The following is a 24,602-nucleotide window of genomic DNA, read 5'->3' as shown; positions in this document are numbered from 1 at the left end:
CCAGCCCTAAATATAAATTACATAGAGCCACTTGCTTTAAGCCAAAGTTTAACCCTTAGGTGTTTTGCTTATTCCCAAACACTACACATTTTGGATGTATCCAGTATCTGGCACAGCCATATAAATAAGGTTAATAAGAAAGACCTCCCAAATCTGTAATGTTTTGGTTCCTCCTGGAACTGAGCCATTCGTTTAGGGTTACAGATTTTGAACAATTGTGAAAAATAATAAAACATTGATGCTTCAGGAAGAACTAGAATATCATTCAAGTTAAAATGTAAGGAAAAAGCCCAACAGTTCAATAAGGAAACCCAGTGAACTCAAAACTTTTCAAGCAGTGCTCTGAACAGTCGTCTTGCTGCAGAAATGTTCGATTGTGGTTTTGATCCATCTCAGATTCACAGACGTCAGCCTCTCTTCTCAAACACACACCTTATTGACTTTGCCTTCCACTGTTTTTCCATCTTTGTGCTGTATTCAGTGCACAGATACCGAGACGTGCCAAAGTGCATACAGAGCTTTACTTCAAGAACGGATGCTTTTTACTTTGGATATTGGACATTTTCAAAAAAAAAGATCCCGGCTTAAGTAATTTTTTATGATTTACTTTTTTTATATGAAATCAACATGTTAAGGGCATTTGGTAAAAAATATAACCTTGATATGTTTAATATTGACTGTGAAATCAATCATTGAAATTGAACTTCGATGCTGCTCATCTCAGATTATCAGACTTTAGATTGGATTTCAGGGTCACGTTTTTATGATTACATACTGTCCCTGGCAATCGAACCTATGACCTTGGCGTTGAGCCATGCTCATGCAGTTGAGCTACAAGAAAGCATATAATACAGTATATAGAGTATAAGGGTCTGTATGGTTGATATTTGTACCTTATAAGACCGTGTATCTGGTTCCTCACAGTCTGAATCACTGCTTAGGTCAGGATTATCTGAGGCTTTCCATGATAACACACCCTGTTTCTTCATGAAGTCACACACTGGGGTGTCCTTATGAACCTACACACACAAACAGATTCACATCACATCTTTAAAGCCAAGCTCAAAAAAAGGCAAATAATCCATTTGGGGCTGAAATGACCTCTTATCCACAGATCAACAAAAATAGCTGTGCTCTAAACATCATCAGAGAAAATGATGAAACAAATCAGTCAACTTTCACCTCTTTGGCTGTTTGCGATGTGAATTGTTGAGCTGGAAACTATGGAGGCACTTGAACAGAAATGGACAGAGACGGAGCGGTCAGAGCGATGCTGATGACACCCTATTTTCCGCTATTGGATTCTGTCTAAAAGGCTGCCGGGTTCTGAGCAATGGAGCAAAAGCAGTATTTTGGCCACGTCTCGGTGAATTCAGTTTTGTCTTGTAATGTTGATATTGAGAAATTTAGAAAACGCTGCTTATATGAGCCGCTGGGAATAGATTGAATTGTAAGAACTAGGGTTGGAAAAATGAGGCCGTAGTGACTTTAACCAAAAAGCAAGGTTATTTCAGATGGGGAGCTTATTTCAAATAAAAGATTTAGAGGATAAGGGATGTAAGGTGAAAAGATAAATAGGTTCAGGTAAATCTACATTAAGGTTTACTTTGGAAAAAACTAGGCTGCCCCGTGTTATGGTAATAGCCGTCGGCTATTAAAAACATTTCAAGGGACCAGGTTAAATGCTGGGCGGCAACCAATCACTAGGATAAAAATCTGTCATAACATTTAGTGCTGGACGCTTAAATTAAAAGATAAAAAAGAAAATAGATTAACATTCAACAAAGTGATTTATGAAGTTTGGGTAGCACTTTTCGATAAAATAAATTGGTAATAAAAGTTTAATAAAAATGTAACGATTTCAGCATATGGTAGCTTATTTCATATAGCAGATGGTAATAACTATATTATTGAGTGGAAATAGGTTATTCTGCATTTTACAGCCCTGACGGTTTATACACATGGGGCATAAACGTTAACGCTTGACAGAGTAATTTAAAACCACTTAAAATAAAAACTTTATAGGTTTTTTGGTATACCTACAGCGTCCGCACTGTGGATGAGGGAGTTGCAGCCAATAGCGCCGTTGGCTTTATTATTAACTGACTGAACACTTGACTGTTACCTGGGCATTTAGATATGAACATTTTTTAGTATCTGCGTGAAACATTATAAACATTGATGATCATCTGCCGACTCTACTGTTTTCGCTTAAGTGCGCTTAATTAACGGCTTTTCTTTCTGTCTAAACATTTTTGTTCTTTTACTCGCATTGGCTATATTTCTACATATTTCCGACCAAGTAACACTCGGGATATAATGTAAGTTGTTAAAGATAGCATTTAAGCTTGATCTGAAATTATTACAAATCAGTCTGACTAAAAATGCAGCTTAATTTAGCCAAAAAAATTATTTATTCGTTTTCATACTTCACAGATACACGTTAATTTATACTAATGAAAATGCCATAAATAAATATTCATTGCCTTCTGTATTGCATTCGTTTTGTACATTTACAGATCCATAAATACTCTCTAATTTTAATTTCTCTAAGACACTGCTTGTTAAGAAATTGTTCTTTAATTTATTTTATTTTTTTCAAAAAATATATTTAGCCGTAGTATAGCTTGTTAATATTTTTCTCATAAGGGAAAAAGACATGTAGCCAACCCTGCTTCTACACCGGTGCACCTCGTTGTCCTGGATTTAAATAATAATTTTATTTAAGTAAATAAAGGCGGTTAAACCGCATAGCGTGCTAGTGAGCCATGCAAAATCACCGCAAGGGAAAATTCTTCAGTGCGACAGCCCTAGTTTTGTGTTTGTCCGAACAAGTGAAAAGGCCGAATAAATTTTACAGAACAATGAGGTCTTTGATGACGCGATCAAATGTAACCAGCGCAGAGTGAGAGACGCGCAAATGCAGCAAACATGTTGCTGAAAGCGTTTTAAAGTGTCAGAGAAAGACGCGAAAACATACAGCATTGGGGGCGGCGATCCTGGGTAGCTTATTTGTCTGCTAAATGCACAAGTACGGAGAACGAGATACTCTAGGATGAAGAGAGTCAGCAGTACGTAATAAAAACGTCCTACAATGACAAACACGCTTATATTAAGCGAGAAATAAAACATTTATTAACAATAAGCTTTTTGTTAGACTGCTTTGTTAAGCACTTTTTCCTCTGTCATCTCCTGTCTTCCTGTCTCTCTCTCTCTTTGCTCAGGCTTGACTCTCCTGCTCAACATACAGTGCTATAGAAGCGTTGGTGCAAGTTTCTTAAGGCAGAGTAAGGAATGGGTTATTTGCATTTTGCGTGGGAATAGAAGATCGGATTAATATCCGCTTAGCCAAGACTCACATATGTGTTCAAATTTCACAGTTTTAACAGGTCTGTCTTATACTGTAGCTATCTGATCAGAGAAGTGACCAGGTGTAAAAAACTGCTGGAATGTTAAAAAAAATTCATTGTTAAATAATGTGAAATAAATATAGTGAAAATGACATTCTGAAAATGTAACTTGTGCAATTGTGAGAAAATTGGCAAAATAATTAGGAAGTATTTCATTTTATTCAGCTGCGGCCAAGAATTTTCCTTTTGGTGCATCCCTACTTTCATCATTTGCAACATGTCTAGTTACATCCTTAATGATTTTGCAATCGTCTTGTCCAAAAAAGTGCATTTTGCATCGAAAGACAAAAGTCAAATTTGTTAAATACTACTGAATGCGTAAAGTGACATTTGTAAAAATAAGGCATTTCAATGACTTGACTGATCACCTTTTCATTGCCATTAACGTAAAATTATTAAACCTAAACATAAGATCCTGATAAAAATGCTCACTTAAAGGGGCAATAAGTAGGATTTACCCGCATCTGGTGGTGAATTTGTATTTTGCATTCAAACGAACAGTGCTCTCTAGCACCTCGCCTTTCCAAATGTGTGTTGCAACTACAGTAGCTGTTATGTAATCACTAATCTCCTTGGGCCCTATTTTAACGATCTGAAATGCAAGTGCGAAGCACAAAGCGCAAGTGACTTTGTGGGCGGATCTTGGGCGCTGTTGCTATTTTCCCGGCGGGAGAAATAACTCTTGCGCCGGGCGCGAAACAATAAGGGGTTGGTCTGAAGTAGGTTCATTATTCATAAGTGTGGTTTGGGCGTAACGTCAAATAAACCAATCAGAACGCTATCCAACATTCCCTTTAAACGCAAGGGCGCAAGTTCCATGGCGGGTTGCTATTATTATGACGGATTTACCAGGCGCACACCAGGAGCGGTTCACAGCCGAGGAGACCCACGTTCTTGTAAGAGCCGTCAAAGACAGAGAAGTTGTTTTGTATGGGGATAGAAGAAACCCGCCCAAATCAGCGTCGGTTAAACAGGTGTGAGAGGAAATAGCCATCAGCTGGCATCCCCATCGTTGCGCCAAGCGCTACAATGATGTCAGGAGACGGGGGAATCCCAAGCTTGCCAGCATATATCGAGCACGCCGTGTAACGGGAGGTGGATCTGCCTCTACACATGACCTGACCCCATCAGAGGACATCGCTGCGTCCACCCTCACCGCTGAAAGGGTTTGGGGGCTTTGAAATCGGACCCAAGAAACGCAAGCAAGGTCCAACCCCAAAGTACACTTACAAATCAAGTTCATATACATTAAGGTTTCTTATGAAAACATTTTAATTATTATTTACTTAAAATAAACGTAATACAGCCACACAACAAACTTATGAAAATATTTTAATCGTTATTTGCATGAGAATTTTTTAACGCAGCCACACAATAAATAAAAACTATCACCACAATGCTCACCACTATGATTTCCCTTATCTCATGTGTTAATATTTTTTATTGTAACAATTTATGATTTGCAAAAATATTTGTTGCATCTGTGTAGATTAGATAAGCAAAGTGTGTGCGCGCTGTGCACGCTATACATTATGGTCAAGCATGCGCCCTTAAAATAGCATAATGAACCACGCGCAATGCGCCACTGACTTTAGACTAGTTTTTTTTGGTTAGTAGCGCAATTGTTTTTTGAAACGGCAAAATAGCATCAGGGATGGTTTGCGCCGGAACACGCCTCCATTTTTGCGCTGAACCGCCCAGGGAGCGCAAGTTCATTCCCTAGTTTGCCGACGTGCGTCTGTGGAGGGAAAAACCCGCTGTGCGCCGGTGCAAAATACGAATGATACATGCGTCACTGACAAAGTCAATCGCGCTGGGTGCAAGATAGGGCCCCTTGTCCGTTGCAGCTGGTTCACGTGTTCTGAATGAAAACGCGTTGGTAGGTTAGTGCTTTTTGTCCCTCTCTGCTATTATAGTTCATCAATACATTGATATTGATTAATAAAACACTTTAAATCCTACTTACAGTCCCTTAACACGTCAGACACACTCAGAGGGTTCTGAGGTCTTCCCAATGTTTATTATGTATATTACGCATACAGTCATTTATCACGCCACACGCTAGCCTGCAAATTAATCATGTTTGTTTGCAGTTTTCCATGTCATTGGTGACGCACGGTGAGCATTTACATGTGCAAACATAACACTGATGACTATCAGAAATAAGCTTGCTCTAAAGCACACGAAAAGCATATTGGATTCAATTTTCCCTCACGGTTTGACCTTAAACAAAAATGTGCATATTCAATAAACCCTCACAGCACAGAGTTATCAGGGTAAGGGGCAAAAATCGATGCGTGGCAATCGAGTTTCGCTTAAACAGTTTATGAGCACAAACAGACTTAACAAACAAGTGTGTGTGTCTTACCTCCTCCATAACAAGAACCCCACAACGCACCAGACAATCCACCACGTCGAGAGCAAAGCCATGAGCGGTCTGACATGGCTGAGAGACAGAAAAATGCATGGAGAGACAGATACATGAGTGAATAGCGACAGACAGGAGGAGAGATAATTAGTTTCACTCGGCTGTTGTGTAGTGTTTTTGTTCTTGTTGACATTTCACCGCCTTTACAAGTGTTTATTTGCTGAGGCAAGTGTAAAATGTGCCAGCAATAATTACACATGCTATTCCTGCCACTGAAGAACCCTTGAATGGGAAATTCGATTTAAGAGACATCGAGAGAGAAAAATAAATGGAACAGATGGAGAGCAACCGATCGATCGGACGGGGGATAGAAAGAGAAATTTGGCCAACGTATGAAAAAATAAATTAATTTCGGGCAGATTGAAGAGCAAGGGGGCCGTATGAATCACCACTGTGCGCCAGTGTGATTGTGAATGCAGTAGCGAAGGCCAATCTCATGTAACAAGACTGCGGCAAAAATAACCTCCATGAACCGCCAACAAGATGCTGACATGTAAAGCTTGACTGACATGTTCATGGACGTGGTTATCAACAACTCTTAAAACACACATTACATATATTGTTTCTGTATTGTATGTACATACGTCTGAAATTGACCCTGCGACCGAAATTGCCTACTTCCATACTATACATTAAACAAAAATCAGTATGCATAATACATAGTGTTCTTAGTATGCAAAAACAGTATGCGAGAAATTCCCAATTGGGTTCAGCATCTCTTACACTCACCTAAAGGATTATTAGGAACACCTGTTCAATTTCTCATTAATGCAATTATCTAATCAACCAATCACATAGCAGTTGCTTCAATGCATTTAGGCGTGTGGTCCTGGTCAAGACAATCTCCTGAACTCCAAACTGAATGTCAGAATGAGAAAGAAAGGTGATTTAAGCCATTTTGAGCGTGGCGTGGTTGTTGGTGCCAGATGGGCCGGTCTGTGTATTTCACAATCTGCTCAGTTACTGGGATTTTCAAAATTGGACAGTTGAAGACTAAAAAAAAATGTTGCCTGGTCTGATGAGTCTCGATTTCTGTTGAGACATTCAGATGGTAGAGTCAGAATTTGGCGTAAACAGAATGAGAACATGGATCCATCAATCCTTGTTACCACTGTGCAGGCTGGTGGTGGTAGTGTAATGGTGTGGGGATGGGGATCTTGGCACACTTTAGGCCTCTTAGTGCCAATTGGGCATCATTTAAATGCCACGGCCTACCTGAGCATTGTTTCTGACCATGTCCATCCCTTTATGACCACCATGTACCCATCATCTAATGCCTACTTCCAGCAGGATAATGCACCATGTCACAAAGCTCGAATCATTTCAAATTGGTTTCTTGAACATGACAATGAGTTCACTGTACTAAAATGGCCCCCACAGTCACCAGATCTCAACCAAATAGAGCATCTTTGGTGGAACGGGAGCTTCGTGCCCTGGATGTGCATCCCACAAATCTCCATCAACTGCAAGATGCTATCCTATCAAAATAGGCCAACATTTTTAAAAGAATGCTTTCAACACCTTGTTGAATCAATGCCACATAGAATTAAGGCATTTTTTGAAGGCGAACGGAGGTTCAAACACAGTATTAGTATGGTGTTCCTAATAATCCTTTAGGCGAGTGTATTTCTCAGTATGCATTGGATGAGGTGAGCAAAAATGTGAATCAATAAAAATATCTGAAAACTGGGAGCCAAGAAATGTATTTCGCATGGTCGATGAACATACGGTTCACATGACAATTAAAGCATGACAGATGTAGTATGTTTAAAAAGTATGCATACGACACAGAAGTACTTTTTAGCTGCTGATAAGTAAATACTTCATCTGTTTCAGTATGTACTGTCCTGAGTGAGACTACAGTGAGAACATCTGTGGGTGTGTGTGGGGGTGTGTGAGAGACTTACTGGTATGTACCCAGGTGAAAGTAAATGTGTGAGTTGGAGGCTTTTCTCTGTCAGCTCTTCTTGGCCGAACAAAAACTCCAGGTCTCCACCCCCTCCGCAGCCTACAACATCCCTCAGCATGGCTGAAATGGCACACGCTTTACACAAACACACACATGGCACGGGATTAACACTGTCAACAAACCCTGCTGTGGTGAAACAGTGACTCAACCCAAACACACCATCACGCCTATTCAAACTGATTTTCAATGCAGCTATTATAAAGAATTCATCTTGTCGCCATTATTTTGACTTTTCACCCTTCGGAGATTTATGAGTGATTGACTAGCTATTGGCTGTCGATTTGAACCTCGCTCCGGATGCCCATTAATTGACATGTAAATAATAAATTACCAAATAGTTTTTTGGTCATGCTTATCCTAGCTAGGGGTATTAACTGCCATTGGTGCATCCTCAAATACAGAGCTGCATGATGCATGTACACACCTCCCACAGCCTCGTGTATGAAGATATGCGTAAGCAGGTCACAGTGTTGGCTCAATATAAGCGCAGACTCTGGGTCAGGCCGTGGTACAATGAGAGGCTCTCCAGTGGGAGGAGCTGCGGCCAGGATGAGATATGGGTGGAGCATTGAGAGTGCGTGATGCACGAGCCCGACCAGAGAACCACCGTAACCCACATCAGTGTTTCTGAATAACACCTCCTCCAACAGCCAACAGATGTCCTTACACAATACTGACACACGCACACCCTGCCGACGGACAGAGAGAGAGAAAGAGAATTTAAAAAAAAAATCTACAAGGAGTGGATTACTAAACGAATTTATATACCATTCTAAAGCTGACACATACAGTATAGTAAATGTGCTTATCAATGACCTTTAACAAGGACTAATTTCAAAATATAGCACGTCCTCTTGTACGTATTGATTCACAGAAAATTTAAAATTACTTGATAACTTACTCCCAATATGCCGTCCTAGATGTATATGACTTCCTTTCTACAGCATGACACGATTATATACATTTAAAAAAAAACACTTTATTAATGTATATATAATACTATTCTGGCCCTTCCTTGCTTTATATCCACCTTATTTTCGAATGTGTACGTAAGTGACGTTTTAACCTTCTTTGTGTTTCAATAGCCAGCTGGTAGAAAACAGTGTAGTGGGAGCGCGCATGCAACATGATTTAAATAGTTATGGTAAATATTCACTACACCTGCCATGTATGAACCAGTGTGAGGATGAAATTAAGAAGTGGCTTGATATATGAAGATATATTCAATCATTTTGTGTTGTTGATGGAGGTGACGGGTCTTCAATGCGCAAATATTAAAGCACAGAGACACCAGTATCTTTACAATGGGAAAGTCAGTCGAGTGTTTGTACATGGAATTTACCAAGACTTTGTATTTTTAACCTTTTCCGGTGATGGTTTAAAATGTCACAACTGTCACAATTTTTTATTGAGTTTTTATGGCGACACGTCAAGCTTTACGTGGTCAGACAGTCAGCAGCATCTTTCTGATTCAACACAATGTAAGTTATTTAAACAAACCATAAGAAACATATTAAACTACTATTACATGTATTCAGTATTGTTTTTCGTTTTATGAAAATATTATTATGCAGTAGATAAGACATGAGCTTATGAAATTATTTGCTTATTTAAAAAAAAAAAATTACAAACATAACAAATGTATGCGCAAACACATTAAAAACTATTATAAACATTAACTAATAAGCATATATAGTAGCAAAATAAATAAACCAGCCAAATAAGCATATTTTTATTAGCATAATATTAGTTGTTTTTATACAATTATTATATTTATTGTTTACTGGCACTTCTATGAAAGGTTTAACTTGATGGATGTGTATGAATACAGATTATGAGTGCACGTGCGCCACAAACACATTCAGCTCTTGTGCGTGTATTATGGTTACAACAAATGTTTTGTAGAGTTACTGCGTTTGTATTAGCTATTATGGGCAACCCCAAACTGCAAAAATGTCATAATAAACATTAAAAAGCCAGTCAGAAAGGCACACTTGTGTCCCTTGCAATACGACTACCATTTGCTGTAAAGGCTCACTGGAAGTCTTACACAAAGAAAGCTCAAAACTGGTGGCGCCCACATTTACATCAAAAATAAGGAGGATAGGCCATTTAATACAGCAGTACCCATTTTTAAAGCCCATCCATCATTAGAAAAAGTAATTTATAAGACTCCAGTGGGTTAATATAGTCTTACATTTGTGAGAGAAAACATATTTTGAGCTTATTTATTGCTCGATAAAACACGTAAAATGGTCAAACTCTGAATATAAGATGATACATGGGTCTTACATGTTATGTGATTGCGTGAGAACCATTCATCATTATACATACTGTCATGGAGCCGACATATAGACCTAGGATGGCATTAAGGTAACTTATGAGTTCAATTTTGTTTTTTCTGTGAACTATTCCTTTAACATTTTGAGCTTATTTGGCGACCAGTGAGACGATTTTAATTTCAGGGTAAACCTACTTTAAATGTTCACTGTATTGAAAGCCAACATTTTCTCTATTTCTCAGCATAAACCACCATAAAACCCATAACACTAACAATAATGCTAAAAATGATCAGTATGTTGTGAAGTGATACTCAATTTCGACCGACCTTACGATGCTTGTGGAGCAACAAACAGGACATGAGGCTCGTGGACATGACGGCCATACTTGTAGTAGAGGCTTAAAAAAAAAGAAAAAGTTTAGCCATATAAATATATATATATAGAATATAAAGTGTAAGGTGAGATTGTGTCTGTCAGTCAGACTTACAGTACATCAGATGAAGAGTCAGAGCAATGGTCTGCTGTCTCTCCAAAGGTGAAAGTTCAGGCATAACAGAAGATGGAAGGACCCAGGAAACGTCCTTCTGGCCAAAGATGAAGTCCATCCTGATATAATAAATAATTTTTTATTATGCCTTGGCCCACGCAATAAAACACACACAGGGTCGCATGCCGAGATATTCGTTCCTGCAACACGAACGGCCTTGATCTCTGCGTTAAATTTACATTGCAGCCTTCCACAAATCTCTAGCGACGGTTCATTGTTCTCACTCCCTAACGTGTACAAAAGGCTTTACAGCAACACGTTATTACCAACTGTCAAAATGCAAACGCCAGCCGAGTCCCACATGGTTGGGCTTTCATGACTGTACCTTTCTGCTGTGGATGCTCAGCTTAAAAAGCATGCGGCAGTCCCAGAGGCTCTCGGATGAGCAGCTCTTTGTAGATTTTCCATCATATTCCAGCTCATTACGAGCTACGGTTTCAATGAACGACTTCTGAGAACTTTCAGGCGCTTAAAAGATGCCGAGCACTACAGAAATGTTTCGTTCTTAAGCGAATATGAGCGCAGTGGCTCTGGAGGTCTGATTCAGCAAACTAAAGTATAAGAAATTTCAGATAATGCGATACAGTGGCTGTGGCTTTTTTATTCTTCCTATATATTTCCCTTGTGCTTTACGTACTTAGCAATGCAGCAGCTCTTACAAACAAAAGAAATACACCAAAGAACTAGAAGATCGGAGATACAGGGAAACATGTTGACAAAAAAAAGAGAAGATCTACAGCGAAGGTTTGAACAGAAGGGATGAATGAACGGATCGAAGCAAAGCGCGCAAGCTCTTGCGTCTCTGACCATATTGGCAGACAGACGCTGATGTGGGCAGATAGAGGGAGATGGATGAAGAGGAGGATGAATGGTACACTGCAGATGGAGAAGAGTGACTGAAGAGACCTTGATTGCAGTATGACGGGCAACAGCAGCTCCTGTAGGGGACGCCCTCCATCCACACGACACTTTCCACTTTCGCACATCTCCTGTAAGAAATAAGAAAGATAGAGAAACTTTATATATTGAGTTCATACTAAAGATTAAACCTCAGGCAGTGGTTCTCAACCGAGTCTGTGGTGGAAATTTACAGTGGACCTGTGCTCCTGTATAGCTCAGAGGTACAGCATTGCGTTAGCAGCACAAAGGTTCATGGGTTCAAACCCAGGGAAAAAAACAAACGTATAGATGATGTATACACAGCTCGTTGGAATGCTTGATTCTGATTGGCCAGTCGCAACATTTACTGGTTCGGTATCCCCAGATAAGCAGGATAATGTACAGGCAGCCAGTTGTGATCCCAAAAAATAATTTCCTTCAGTGATACAAGACCCTCCACATCGTGTAGTGTCCTGATCACACTGTCGGGGCTTATTTCTGCGATAACAACCGGCTGTCTATACATTATCCATTACGTGATTCGCTATAAGTGCGCATTCAGATAAAAGCGTTTGCCAAATTTATAAAAATATAAAAGTAAAACGACATGAAATAATTAATAAATTTTGAGATTTACCATAGAAACGTTTTTTAATAATGAGAAGACCTGAAATGAACCTTTTATTATTATTATTATTAACACTTATAAATTAACTCTTTCCCCACCATTGACAAGTTATCTAGTCAATTAAGTGAAAGCGCTTCCCTGCCAATGACGAGAATTTCCGGCAATCGGTAATACCGCTATTATCTACGGTGGCTCATTGCTGCCACATACATATTATTTTTTTCACTCAGTTATGTCGTTATAACGACATCTTTTCTCGTTATAACGATATATTATGTCGTTAAAATGACATCTTTTCTCGTTATAACGAGATATTATGTCATTAAAACGAAATGTTTTTTCTCGTTATAACGCGATATTATGTCTTTAAAACGACATCTTTTCTCGTTATAACGAGATACTATGTCATTAAAACTAAATGTTTTTCTCGTTGTGACGAGATATTGTGTCGTTGAGGCGACGTCTTTTTCTCTTTGGATTTGCATATTTTCCGTGTTGGGGAGACTTAAATTTTATTTGGGTTACACATATTCTCGCGCACGCTGTTTCATTAATCGACCCTTCAATGCAGAACTGCTTTTTGCAAGATCGTTGGACATTTAACTCACCTAATTCATTCTAACTTTATTCTTTTCATTTTTACTTTTTTATTAATTTGTTATGATTGGGCGGTGTTGGCAGGATGCTGCGGACTGTGCGTTGGAGCTTCACTTTCGCAGGAATCAGACGGAGCAATTGGAAATGGCACTATTCTTTGTGCACGAACTTGGCCGTTATGGGAACTGCAACATCTGAAATGTATTTAGGCTGGATTTTTTGTCCAAGTGTAAATCGACCCAAGATAGCAATATACTCCGGGGCGGATCTGCCCCGAAGTCGCAAAATCTTTTTATATCTATCTGAAATAAGTAAAACACTGCTCCATATAATACAGAGGAATAAAAAAATAAATGTAATAAAAATCTATAATAATTAAATTATTTTATTATATAATTGTCTATTGAAATATTATATGAATGTTTTACAGGTTATTTTAAATAAAAATACCTAAACAAATTGTACATCGCACATAGTATTTATATAACATTATATTTTATCAAATATATACATAACCAGTGACTTCAACAGTAGATGACTTAAAACAGATATTTATTTAAAAGAATAAACATTTTAGTCATTTAGTAACAGATCTTACCAAAGTCGCCTCTCTGTTATTTAAATTTAAAACAATCAAGCTTCTAACATCATCTCTTCATAGATGAAAATCACTAAAATACATTTTCGTTTTCACATAAGTTACTAAATGAAAAAAAGAGAAAAAGAAATTGCTAGAATAGTGTTAGACTCTGGGGTGAAACGAAATGACAAATAAATAAACATTTCATTTACTTTACCTTAACATATCAGTTTAGCCGCCTAGCTTTCAGTTTCAAAAGCAATCAAAAGCTTCTTATTCTCTATTGGAAATGACTAAATTATATTTTCGTTTTCACATATTTAAGTCACTAAATGAACAAAGAAAAGAGAAATCGCTAGAATAATGTTAGACTCTGAGGTAAAAACGAAATGACACATAAACATTTTATAACAGATCTTACCACAGTCTATCCGTTTGTACATTAATCAAAAACTTCTAACATCATATTCTCCTCATAATATAGACGTGTCAAGTCGATCAAAAATAACTCAATTATTCCTTCTCACATATTTAAGTTACTAAATGAAGAAAGATAAAAAAGCTAAATAAAGGGAAGTCTCTGAGAGGTAAAACGAAGTGACCGTAATTTTTTGTCGGGTAGGCCTACTGGTGTAGAGCGGTGCCTGAAGAAGCGCGTGCAGAAGAACGCGCACATATCAGACGTGCACACTAAATAATGGGTTTAATTATGCTTTCACTTCATTTCCTCAAATGAAATAAAATAAATAATAATAACAACCATTAGAGAAGGTTCTGTATAAGTTATTTTTAAATAATCACTTTGCAACTTTATGGGACCGTTATTTTATGGTTCCCAAAAATAAAACATAAAAAGAATATTCCCAGAACATTATTATTTGGTTCCCAAAAAATGACCGAAAGATAACCAAAAACTAACGTTAGGGGAACGTTTTGTGTTAGCTGTGACAGTCTGTTTTCTGGGTGGGACATTAAATTGCTTCTGCAACTTTTTATATGAATTGAACATAATAAAGAGTTGAAATGACTTGGGCAAATTTTTATTTCTTTAAAAACAAAAATTTAATGAGCAAAATATTGCACAAAAAAATAAAAATACAGCTTTGATCACAGCATAAAATTGTAATTAACTCGGGTTTAATGTTTGTAACATTGTTAAGATAAGGCACCACACCATCTAGGGTCGAATTACACTGACAAAAAACCCAGCCTAAATACATTTGAGATGTTGCAGTTTACATATGAATAGCTTCCCAAAACGGCCAAGTTCGTGCATAAAGAATAGTGCCATTTCCAATTTCTCCGTTTGATTCTTGTGAAAGTGAAGTTCCAACGTACAGTCTGCAGCATCCTGTCAACATTGCCTAATCATAATACTGTAAATTAATAAAAAAGTAAAAATGAAAAGAATAAAGTTAGAATGAATTAGGTGAGTTAAATGTCCAATGATCTTGCAAAAAGCAGTTCTGCATTGAAGGGTCGATTAATGAAACAGCGTGTGTAAGAATATGTGTTATTTAAATGATATAATATCTCCTTAATACGGAAAATATGTAAATTTAAAGAGAAAAAGATGTCGTTTTAATGACATAATATCTCGTTATAACAAGAAAAACATTTAGTTTTAATGATATTATATCGCGTTATAACGAGAAAAAACATTTCGTTTTAATGACATAATATCTCGTTATAACGAGAAAAGATGTCGTTTTAACGTCATAATATCTCGTTAGAACGAGAAAAGATGTCGTTTTAACAAGAAAAGATGTCGTTTTAACGACATAACTGAGTGAAAAAAATAATATGTATGTGGCAGCAATGAGCCACCGTAATTATCCACTCTTCCTCAATTTATAAAACCCAGAAGTATCGGCCTTGGGCAAACATCTGTGTATGTTTTGATGATCGCTCTGAATTTAATCTCTATCAAAAGTCCTTCACAAAAATGGAATTACGGAAACTTTTTATTTTTTTGAGGGTCTTTTTTATTTAATATATTGTATGTTTATTTATTTAAAGAAGAACATTTTCTGGAGGCTATTAAACTTTTGTGAAAATCATGAAAAATGCTGGCGCTGGCTGGCAACTTAAAAAAAATGCTGTTTGGGAAAGACTTAAAGGTATAGCGGAAGATTTTCCCGTATTTTTGAAAAGAACCGCCCCTCTACTTTTTTTTAAAAAATGCACATGCGCAACACTCTCCTGCTCCCAAGAGAGAACGCCTATTAACGTGTGCACGAGAGAGCATGCACAAGCCTCTTCTCTTTGCTCTGTTTACAAGTTGCTGCCGGCATGGCTCATACTTTGAGATGTTTACCATGTCTGCGCGGTTTGTTCGTGACTTATGCCAGGGCTAGCATCGCTAATCATAGCTTACATCAACTTTTACTAGCAGTGATTTTAAATGGATTTCTCCAAATAGCATGACAAACTTTACCTGTCGAGTAGAAACTTTGCGTGGGAAGCCCAACCTGTGCTTTTAGTGCCCACATATAAAATAGTCTCTCATAAACACTCTGGTCTTGTTTCTTTCTTAAGAGGCATTTCTCTTCTTGTCATACAATTCGTAAACACTTTTTCTCTTGTGAACCTCAGACATTTTGAAAAAATACGGTGAGAACACGAGCTTCAATGAATGGCTGAAACCGTAGCTCACCACACATATACACCTGAAAGTGCGGATGTGCAGAAAGCGAACACGAGCACGTACGACAGCCTTACGTAAACATACCACCAGAATGATTGACAACCAGGAGGACCAAGTCTTGATGATCCAACCGGAAAACGAAAATCTTCTGCTATACCTTTAATTAGTTGTCCTAAAAAGTTAAAGCCTTACTAATTTATCTGTCAAAGTTCTTAAAATTTCAGTAAAAATGCACAGATACATTTCAGTGGAGGTCTTTCCGAGTCCCTGATTCCTCCCAAGGTTTCTTCTTCATATTTTAAAATCCCTTACGGAGTTTTTTCCCAATCTTGCCCTTGGAGTGCAAGTCACCATTTCTTTCTCTTTTCCATTTATTTTACTTTTTATTTTCTTTAAAGCTATTTTGGAGCAACGCATATTTCAAAAAGCCCTTCACAATAAACTAAATTGAATTGATTCGCTGAAAGGCAGGTAAGTGTGCGCTAGCCATATTAATATTACTGTCTGTGTGTTGTTCAGTTGGCAGTGGCATCTGCTTGGTATTAAAGACAGCATTTAATATAGCCAGCTTTTCATCCACAAGCTCTTAAAATAATTATTTTCCTGAAAGTGTGTGGGGAATAGAGAAGCAATGACAATGAATGCTATAGGGTTAAGATCTTCATGCACAGTTGTCCTTTATATAATCAACATTGTTTGATGCCCGCAAACCTATCAAAACAGACCCCTGTTTTTTGGGTTGTGACCCTTTGGGTTGAGAACCACTGCATTAAGGTACTACATTGTGACTGGTTTATTTGTTTGTGTGTGTTTATGGAAAAATTAGAGATTGTGTCGTAACCTTCAAAGAGAAAGCCTGTGCAAAATGGATGCGAACACTTCCTCTGTGAACGCCCTTTAGCAGGGACACCACAAACCGCACAGCAGACATCAGCCCAGCCTGGAGATGGCACAAACACATGAAATAAATTCTCACAAACATCATCCAGACGTTTAAGCGGTCGCACGGAAGCAGATGAAATGACTCAGATCTAATTCGAGAAAACTATTCTCTTCTTCACAGCACTCTAATGGTGAAGACCCATTAGTGGAAAAATTAGTGGCAGTAATCGCTGTAATAACTGCCATTTATTTAAGATGAATGCACACAATGATATGGATTCTCATCTTTCTACAAAATGTCAAATGTCTGCTAACTCAGGGCAGATTTAGAGACGTTCTATACGTTCTATTAAAAATGACCAAATAAACCCACACGGTAAAAAATATTTATACTTAAAAAAGTCAAGAGTTTGTGCTCCCTTAAATTTTTTTCTTAATTCAACCTGAAAATATTAGTTAACTCTAAAAAATGTTAAGTCAACTAATATTTTAAAGGGGACATATGGAAAAAAATCTGAATTCATGATGTTTAAGCACTATAATTGGGTCCCCAGTGCTCCTATCAACCTAAAAAATGTAAAAAAGATCAACTCAGTAACTTAATTTTGGTAAACCATTCTCTGCAAGTATGTGAAAAAATAGGTCATTTAAATTGGTCTCCCCCTGTGATGTCACAAGGGGATAATACCGCCCCTTAATCTGCACTATCCAACCACAGCACTGCCATTTAGTGCAGAGATCATCTCATTTTTTAAAAGGACACACCCAAAATGGCACTTTTAACATGCTATAATAAATTATCTAGATGATATTTTGAACTAAAACTTCACATATGTACTCTGAGGACACAAAAGATTTATTTGACATCTTAAAAATGTCTTGTGAAATGTCCCCTTTAAAGTTGAAATAGCTCAAAATGTTAAGGCAGCACGTAGTCTACACTTACTTTTTAAGTTGAATCAACAAATCTTGTTTTAAACTGCAGTGTTTGTATTTACATATTATCAGATTAGTGTTTGATCATTTGATTAGTGTTGCTAATTAGCAGCTAACTAATCAGGAACAAAGTACAAAACTACAGTAAATTACAACAGTTACTGCGGTTAATGTGAGGGATGCATCTTCTATCAAAACTACACTGTAAAAATACTTTGCTGCCTTAAATTTTTTTGTTGAATCAACTCGGATTTACAAGTCATTTCAACGTACTATTATTTATCTTGACTAGAGATGAGTTGTTATAACTACAGGTGAACTTTTAGGTTGACTTTTTTCAACTATATTTTATAAGTTATGAAAACTCATCTCTGTTGACATGACTTGTAAATCTGAGTTGATTTAACAAAACAATTTTAAGGCAGCAAAGTATTTTTTACAGTGTATACACCGGGTACTTGGGTGCTATGGGTAGTTGCCAGGGAATTGGTAACGGGTTGCTTAGGTGTTTCTGAGCAACTTTTTAATGTGACAACTGTGAAATCCATCCTAAAGTCTCATAAGCTTTAGAAACATCAAAGTTTTATTTCAATCATTGATTTTATTCTTCTACATGACCTACCTCAGTCAATATTAAAGATATCAAGGTTTTATTTTCACAGAATGTTCCTAACATTATGTTGAATGATTTTATGTAGAAAACCATAACAATGACTTTAGCTGGGACTGGTTCACGTTCTATGGTTGATAGATGTGACTCATGTTGCACCATCAGAAGCTGTGTTTCCATTAAAGTCTCCCTGTAGTCGATAGTTTTATCATTTAAAACGCATCTTTGAGCATCATAATATCATATATAAAAGATTTACCCGTCACAATAATGTCTTCATGCTTTAAAACAGCTTGAATGTACTGTATCTCTACACCTTTGCCTCATTTAGTATAGGCGGATCTATGAATATGCAAATTAGTCTTCGCCTCTACTCAATCGCACAGCTCTGGCCATAGATATAAATGTTAATAGACACAACATTCGGCAGTTTCAGACACACCACTGCTAAGTTTTAGTTTCACACAATGCATATGTGAACTGTGCGTGACCTTTAAGCGCTAATATTAACAGGTTACAGCACTCACCCTGCATGTGTGAACAGCACAGAAGCAGAGCTGGAGCAGCCGTCATGTCTGCTGAACCTGTAAATGTACCATAAGCTTCTATTTTCACAGTTTCTCTTTAGTCGACTTTAGTGAAGCGGAGACTTTTATAAGTTACTTGGTGTTTATCTTTCACACGCGGTGACATGCGCACATGAACAAAACTGGGAGAAAGCTGATTAAGGTGTTTACATGCCAAGCGAAATCGGGGCAATGAGCAAAAACTACCGTTTTTTAATAGGCTTTCCCCGATAAAAGAAATCCGTTTTACAGGTTTTTCAGACTTTACTGAGGGCGCACTCACATTATCCAAACCAAACCATGCCCCAGCGCGATTGTTACCCCTCCCTACTCCCCCAGGTGCACGCACTCACACTGTACTTTTTATCGATCCAAGTCCGGGCGCGCTTTCGTCATTAAGATGCGATTGTTTTTAAAAAAAAGAAGGAAGTAAAGCTCTCTCTTAACACTGGAACCCACCGTAATGATATGTCTGTGTTTTTATTCGGAGTCGTTTGGTGCGCGATTACAGACAACCCTCTCACATGTCATTATATTGCTTAGTTGATCTGTCACGTGTGCAGCTCGGACATTCACGTAACCCCGCTGCGCGCATCAAAAGGTTTTTACGGAAGCAGATGAAGGTGAGTGGTCGCGCAACTGACGTCTTCACCTTTTGAATCGCGCTCAGGCGCGACTGCGCTCACACCACAGCCTTCCGCGCCTGAGCCCAAGTGAACCGTGCTCTGGCCCACCTCTGCAACCCGACCGCAGTGCGATTAACCAATCCGCGCCCGGGCGCGGAACAGAGCGATCACACTAGTCAAACAAACCAGGCTTTGGGGGTCAAACGCGCCTGAGCGCGGTTTGGTTTGGATAGTGTGAGCGCGCCCTAAGAAACTAAACAGTTGACTGAGAAACTAAAAAGTTTTGCGATACATGGGGGTTTATGCGAAATATCCGTGTTTCCATTTGCGCAATTTGAAGGGTATTGGAAACGCAGCTAATGAAAGTCTTGCTCATTTTATCATCACCCAGCCAAAAATCATTCATCTTCTCAAGAATCCTTACTGTTTGAGGAATCACAAACATTGCAGCACTGATCACATGACAAAGATGAGATTAAGTATCTGTTCACTACCCCTAATCTTAAGTATGAGCAGTAGTAATATTCAGACTTGGCATAGAAAGACTTGATGAGCACAAAGGCTATGATCATTGTGCTTATGAGAGCTGTTATTGGAACATAATCTGTAATGGTATTGGTTTATTTAATAGCCCTGTGTGCAGATGGTGACTCAGACTTGATGGAGGTCATTATGAAATTGCTGTAGTGAGTGTCCATCATATTAAGGTCCTCACCTTTGGTCGTAAAAAGTGCTGTGGCAGGCAGTCGTAAGAAACGCCCACTGGCACGATACTAACGTCGGGCACCAGACCGTTGACGATGGCCTGGCGTACACGAGCTAGCCACTGGCCGCCCTGACCTCCGCCCGCACAGACGCCCATGCTGAGACTGGCACGCTCTCGTAACAGCTCGCCAATCAACTGTGGAGCAGGACAGAACAGGAAAGAGAAAAAAAATGATAAAATGTCTGAGGAAAAACAGAGGCTGACAGACGACATTTTTATGATGAAGAAGAGATGTGAGGCGGAGAATAAAATGAACTCAAATATCTGTAAAATCAATCCTATAAAAATTGAACTGAAAGCACACTGTTAAAGGGAGTAAGCGATTGAGGGAGAGAGACATGCTATCGCAAGAGCGAAATGGGAAGTCGGCGACACTTCTGTAGATACATATGGTACTTTTGTAAAGCTTGGATGAAACTTACAGACAGGGGACAAAATTCAATTCGTATTGAGCTGAGCCTCTACAAACCAGAATAATGAAATTGAGTACAGACAGGCGCGGTGGGAGCCGAATATCATAAAATGCTGAATTACAGCAGCTCAAAGATACTCTCAAATCTTTATCTGAGCCGAGGTGGAAGATCACGAAACAATAAAAGCAAAGCGAAACGAAATTTCAGTCAGGACTCTTTGACCAATTCAACCAAAACTTTAAATTCCTACACCTCATTAAATGCCCTCCAAACTTGTATGAATGACTTTCTCTGCATGGGCAACGACAGTCAAGCTACATAAACGGCAAAAACAGCACTCTAAATGATACATGCAATTTATATTTAGTTCTGCTAAAGCAACATAATAGCTTTGTGAAAGAAGTTAAATGTGGCGGTTCAAATTTGGGTATAAAAATGCTAATTCAACTTGTCATTCATCACTCCTGTTTAAAATAGTGAAACATCAAGAACTCTCTGTAAAGGAGTCTGAATTAAAGCATTTCACAATGCTGGATGGTTTTTGAGACAAATCGGCAGGTGGTCTAACCTAGTGGTTCCCAACCTTTATCACTTCAAGGCCCCCTAGCTGCCCACAACAATATTTGAAGGCCCCCCGCTCCATTATTTTTTTCCAAATAAAATAAACTAGAGCTTGGCTAGACAGATGTATATTCGCTAATAAAATGGCCAAAAAAAATAAGAAACATCTTAATTTTTGCTTGTTTTAGCTTATTGTAATGCTTTACATCATATGTAAAGGTTTATCCTGTGATAATAATTACTTAATGCCTTAAAATAGTAACTCTACATTTCCTCTTTTAGTATACGCTGTAGGGGTGGGCGATATGATCAAAATTTCATTTCACGATAGGATTCATTTTATATCATGATAACGATATGTATCACGGTAGATTTTTTATCTTTTAATAAGGTTTTTATGTTTTTAAAATATTTAATGTTATAGCGTTTTTATAATTCTCACAAAAAACTTATACATGCATAAAAAAGAAGATAAAAACAAACAAAATTCAAGTTCATTGAAGAAAAACAGTCAGTGATGAGTGAATAATAATAAATAATAATGTATATTATATGTCTTATTAAATGAGAAAAGTGATTCAGTCAAGAGCAGTGAGAGATTTTCACAAAAATATGAGTGACAGACAGAAGCAAAATTAGGTAACTTCCCCTTTAAGACCAAAGTCCGGATCCAATCTACTGTTATGTGGCATTTACACCAGACGCCGAAGAGGTGGCAAGCATGCGTGATTTTCATGTTAAGTCAACGCAAAGACGCAAATAGGCATCCTGCGGCATGGTACGCGCGAATGGCGTGGTGCAAATGACGCGGAACGCGCAGCGCGGATTGCCGCGGGAAACGTGCGAGTTGAAAAATCTAAACTTTGGCAGATATTCGCGCCGCGTTAACCAATCAGGAGCTTGCTTTCGTAGTGACGTGATTACAGGGAGTGAGCGGAGTCGCAGAAGCCTATCCAATGACGCGAATTTCTGTGTGAATGTCTCGAATGACTAGAATTTCACGCGCAAATGAAGCAAGTAACCTCAAATTGTTCAAGTGTCCCACTACACGGGAATAGTGCGTTTTGTCGCCTCTACCGCAGCTGGTGTGAACGCAGTGTTACACGTGTGTTTTCTCTTAGCTGTTTACTTTCTCTTAAAGCAACACTAAAAAGTTTTCGCTCTTTGCTCCCCCTACAGGTTGGAAGCGGAATTGTCCATTACCACTGTCGTAAATAATTTAGCCTACTCCAGCAAAGCTGGGTCTGATTAGATTGTAGGTCTGCCATAAAGCAAGTTTTTGTAGTTTTCACTCGAACTGCAGGACCGCAACCCGACGTTTGGAAACTTCTTTAGTGCGGTTTTGGCCGATAGAGGGCTGCAAAGCGAATGTGAAAGTGCCGTTCACCATTTCGAGTGGATGAACGACTGAAACTTTTTTGGAAACGTTATTTAAAGGTAAAAAACTATTTGGTGGTGCTTTAATAATGGTCGTGTTTATAAGGATACTTGCAAAGACGGGAATTTTGACCCATATATGTATTTAAGGCAAATAAAGCGACAAAAATGCTCACGAGCTTAATGAGTAGTGGATGCACAACTTACGCACTCCTCTCACAGAAAAGCAGAATGCGCATATAGCACTGTTGTTTGTATTTCAAAGGCTTAAAATCACTTGTTTTAAAACTGTAGTGTTTAAATGTGTGTATAAATGTTATGTTTTTCGCAACCACGCACACAGCAACATGACTTGGGCGCGTAACCTCGATAGAGACGATAGTCCAAAATCTCTACCGGTTGACAAATTTATTATATCTACCGGTTTATCGCCCACCCCTAATACGCGGATCCAAAGTAATAAGTCCCCGCCTCTACTCAATCACAACCCCTTGGTCCACTATTAGACTAATGTGAATATGCAAATTAGTCCCTGCCTCCACTCAATCGCACCAGCTCAGACAATAGCTCTAAATGTACATAGATGCTACATTCCACAGTTCCAGACACAGCTACTAAGGCATATTTAACAATGCATACATGAGTTGCTTGTTTACAGCATGTATTTTTTGCGCTGATGTTTACAGGTTAGATCATTCACACTGCACATGTGAGCAGCGTTTGCTCACGTTGCAAAAGCAAAGCTGAAGCAGCATTTCAGCACAAAGTCTATGTAGGATCCATACATATCTATGGCTCGAACTACTGATCCAATCGTTCAACTGTCTTAATGTGATTGGCTACATGTTTGTGACGTAGGATACCAGGGTGATTTCAAACCACAGTCTTTGAAAAACTGCAATTGTATGGAAAAAATACTGAGCAGTAGTGTATGAATAATGCTATGTATTTGCACATGGTTTGTCTTAAAGGAATAGTTCACCCAAACAGTCTTTTCTCATCCTCATGTTGTTCTAAACCTGTATGAATTTATTTCTTATGATATACACAATAGAAGATATTTTGATAAACGATGGTAAGCACACAGTTCATCGTACAGTATTTGTTTTTCCTTCTATGGAAGTTAATGGTTACAATCAGCTGTGTGCTTATCATCATTTATCAAAATGTATTCTATTGTGTTCATGAGAAAAAAGAAATTCTTACAATTCATACAAATTGAGAATGAGAAAATGATGACAGAATTTTAATTTTTAGGTGAACTATCCCTTTAAATCATATTAATAACACCACAAATATAAACAGCGATAAAAATCAGATTTTCACCACAGGGGGACTTTAAGCACCGTACGTGAAAGTGATTTGAGAGCTAATAGAATGAGGACATGATTACAAAACTTTTTTATGTTGAACTATCGCTTAAACTCTCTCTCACTCGTGCACAAATCTCTCTCAAATCCATCCAGAAGTGCGATAAGCCAGGCTTGACAGATTATCTCCTCTGTTACATCCAGAGGCAGCACATAAGCACATATCTAATCAAACCCTTTAATATGAACACATCAGACATCCTTGCAATTAAGGCGCCATAGATTATACCAAATCCTTAGAGAATCGTTTACAGGACTGAAAATCCTGCTCGTATCTCAAAGTCAAACTGCTAATAATACAATCCTCTAAGACATTCTCATAACGGTATAAATCTGATGGTAAATCTGCAGGCCTACGACGTTTATTCTCCTCCTCCGGGCTCAGATGGTTTCAAAGGCACACTGTACCTCCCCCAGAAACATCTGCAGATGCCCATCGTCATGGGAACCGCAGTGTCCATCAGATGCAGGTTACTAATGCGGTTCACCCGCCCCAAAAACAAAGGTGACTCATTCTTGAGACGACCT

At 38.3% G+C, this 24,602-nt stretch overlaps 1 protein-coding gene across 7 annotated transcripts in view; it reads right to left on the bottom strand.

Moving 5' to 3' along the window:
* Positions 1-24,602, bottom strand: part of gpat2 (glycerol-3-phosphate acyltransferase 2, mitochondrial) — a 71,880-nt gene that overhangs the window by 7,379 nt on the left and 39,899 nt on the right. For 4 of the 7 annotated variants that reach the window (XM_055167415.2, XM_073867674.1, XM_055167417.2 and 1 more), the window contains exons 10-18: positions 20,303-20,488; positions 16,809-16,907; positions 11,543-11,625; positions 10,577-10,695; positions 10,416-10,486; positions 8,232-8,496; positions 7,746-7,882; positions 5,779-5,856; positions 894-1,019 (exon numbers count right to left, since the gene is read on the bottom strand). In XM_055167415.2, coding sequence (XP_055023390.2) covers positions 894-1,019; positions 5,779-5,856; positions 7,746-7,882; positions 8,232-8,496; positions 10,416-10,486; positions 10,577-10,695; positions 11,543-11,625; positions 16,809-16,907; positions 20,303-20,488 — 1,164 coding nt within the window. The remainder of the gene's footprint in view (positions 1-893; positions 1,020-5,778; positions 5,857-7,745; positions 7,883-8,231; positions 8,497-10,415; positions 10,487-10,576; positions 10,696-11,542; positions 11,626-16,808; positions 16,908-20,302; positions 20,489-24,602) is intronic. The other 3 variants (XM_055167418.2, XM_055167419.2, XM_055167421.2) reach the window with 3 other exon arrangements.

Source organism: Misgurnus anguillicaudatus, chromosome 5 (assembly GCF_027580225.2).
Source record: "Misgurnus anguillicaudatus chromosome 5, ASM2758022v2, whole genome shotgun sequence".
In the NCBI taxonomy this organism is placed as follows: domain Eukaryota; kingdom Metazoa; phylum Chordata; class Actinopteri; order Cypriniformes; family Cobitidae; genus Misgurnus; species Misgurnus anguillicaudatus.
The sequence above is the reverse complement of the archived record's forward strand: the minus strand, read 5'-3'. Positions and strand labels throughout refer to the sequence as shown.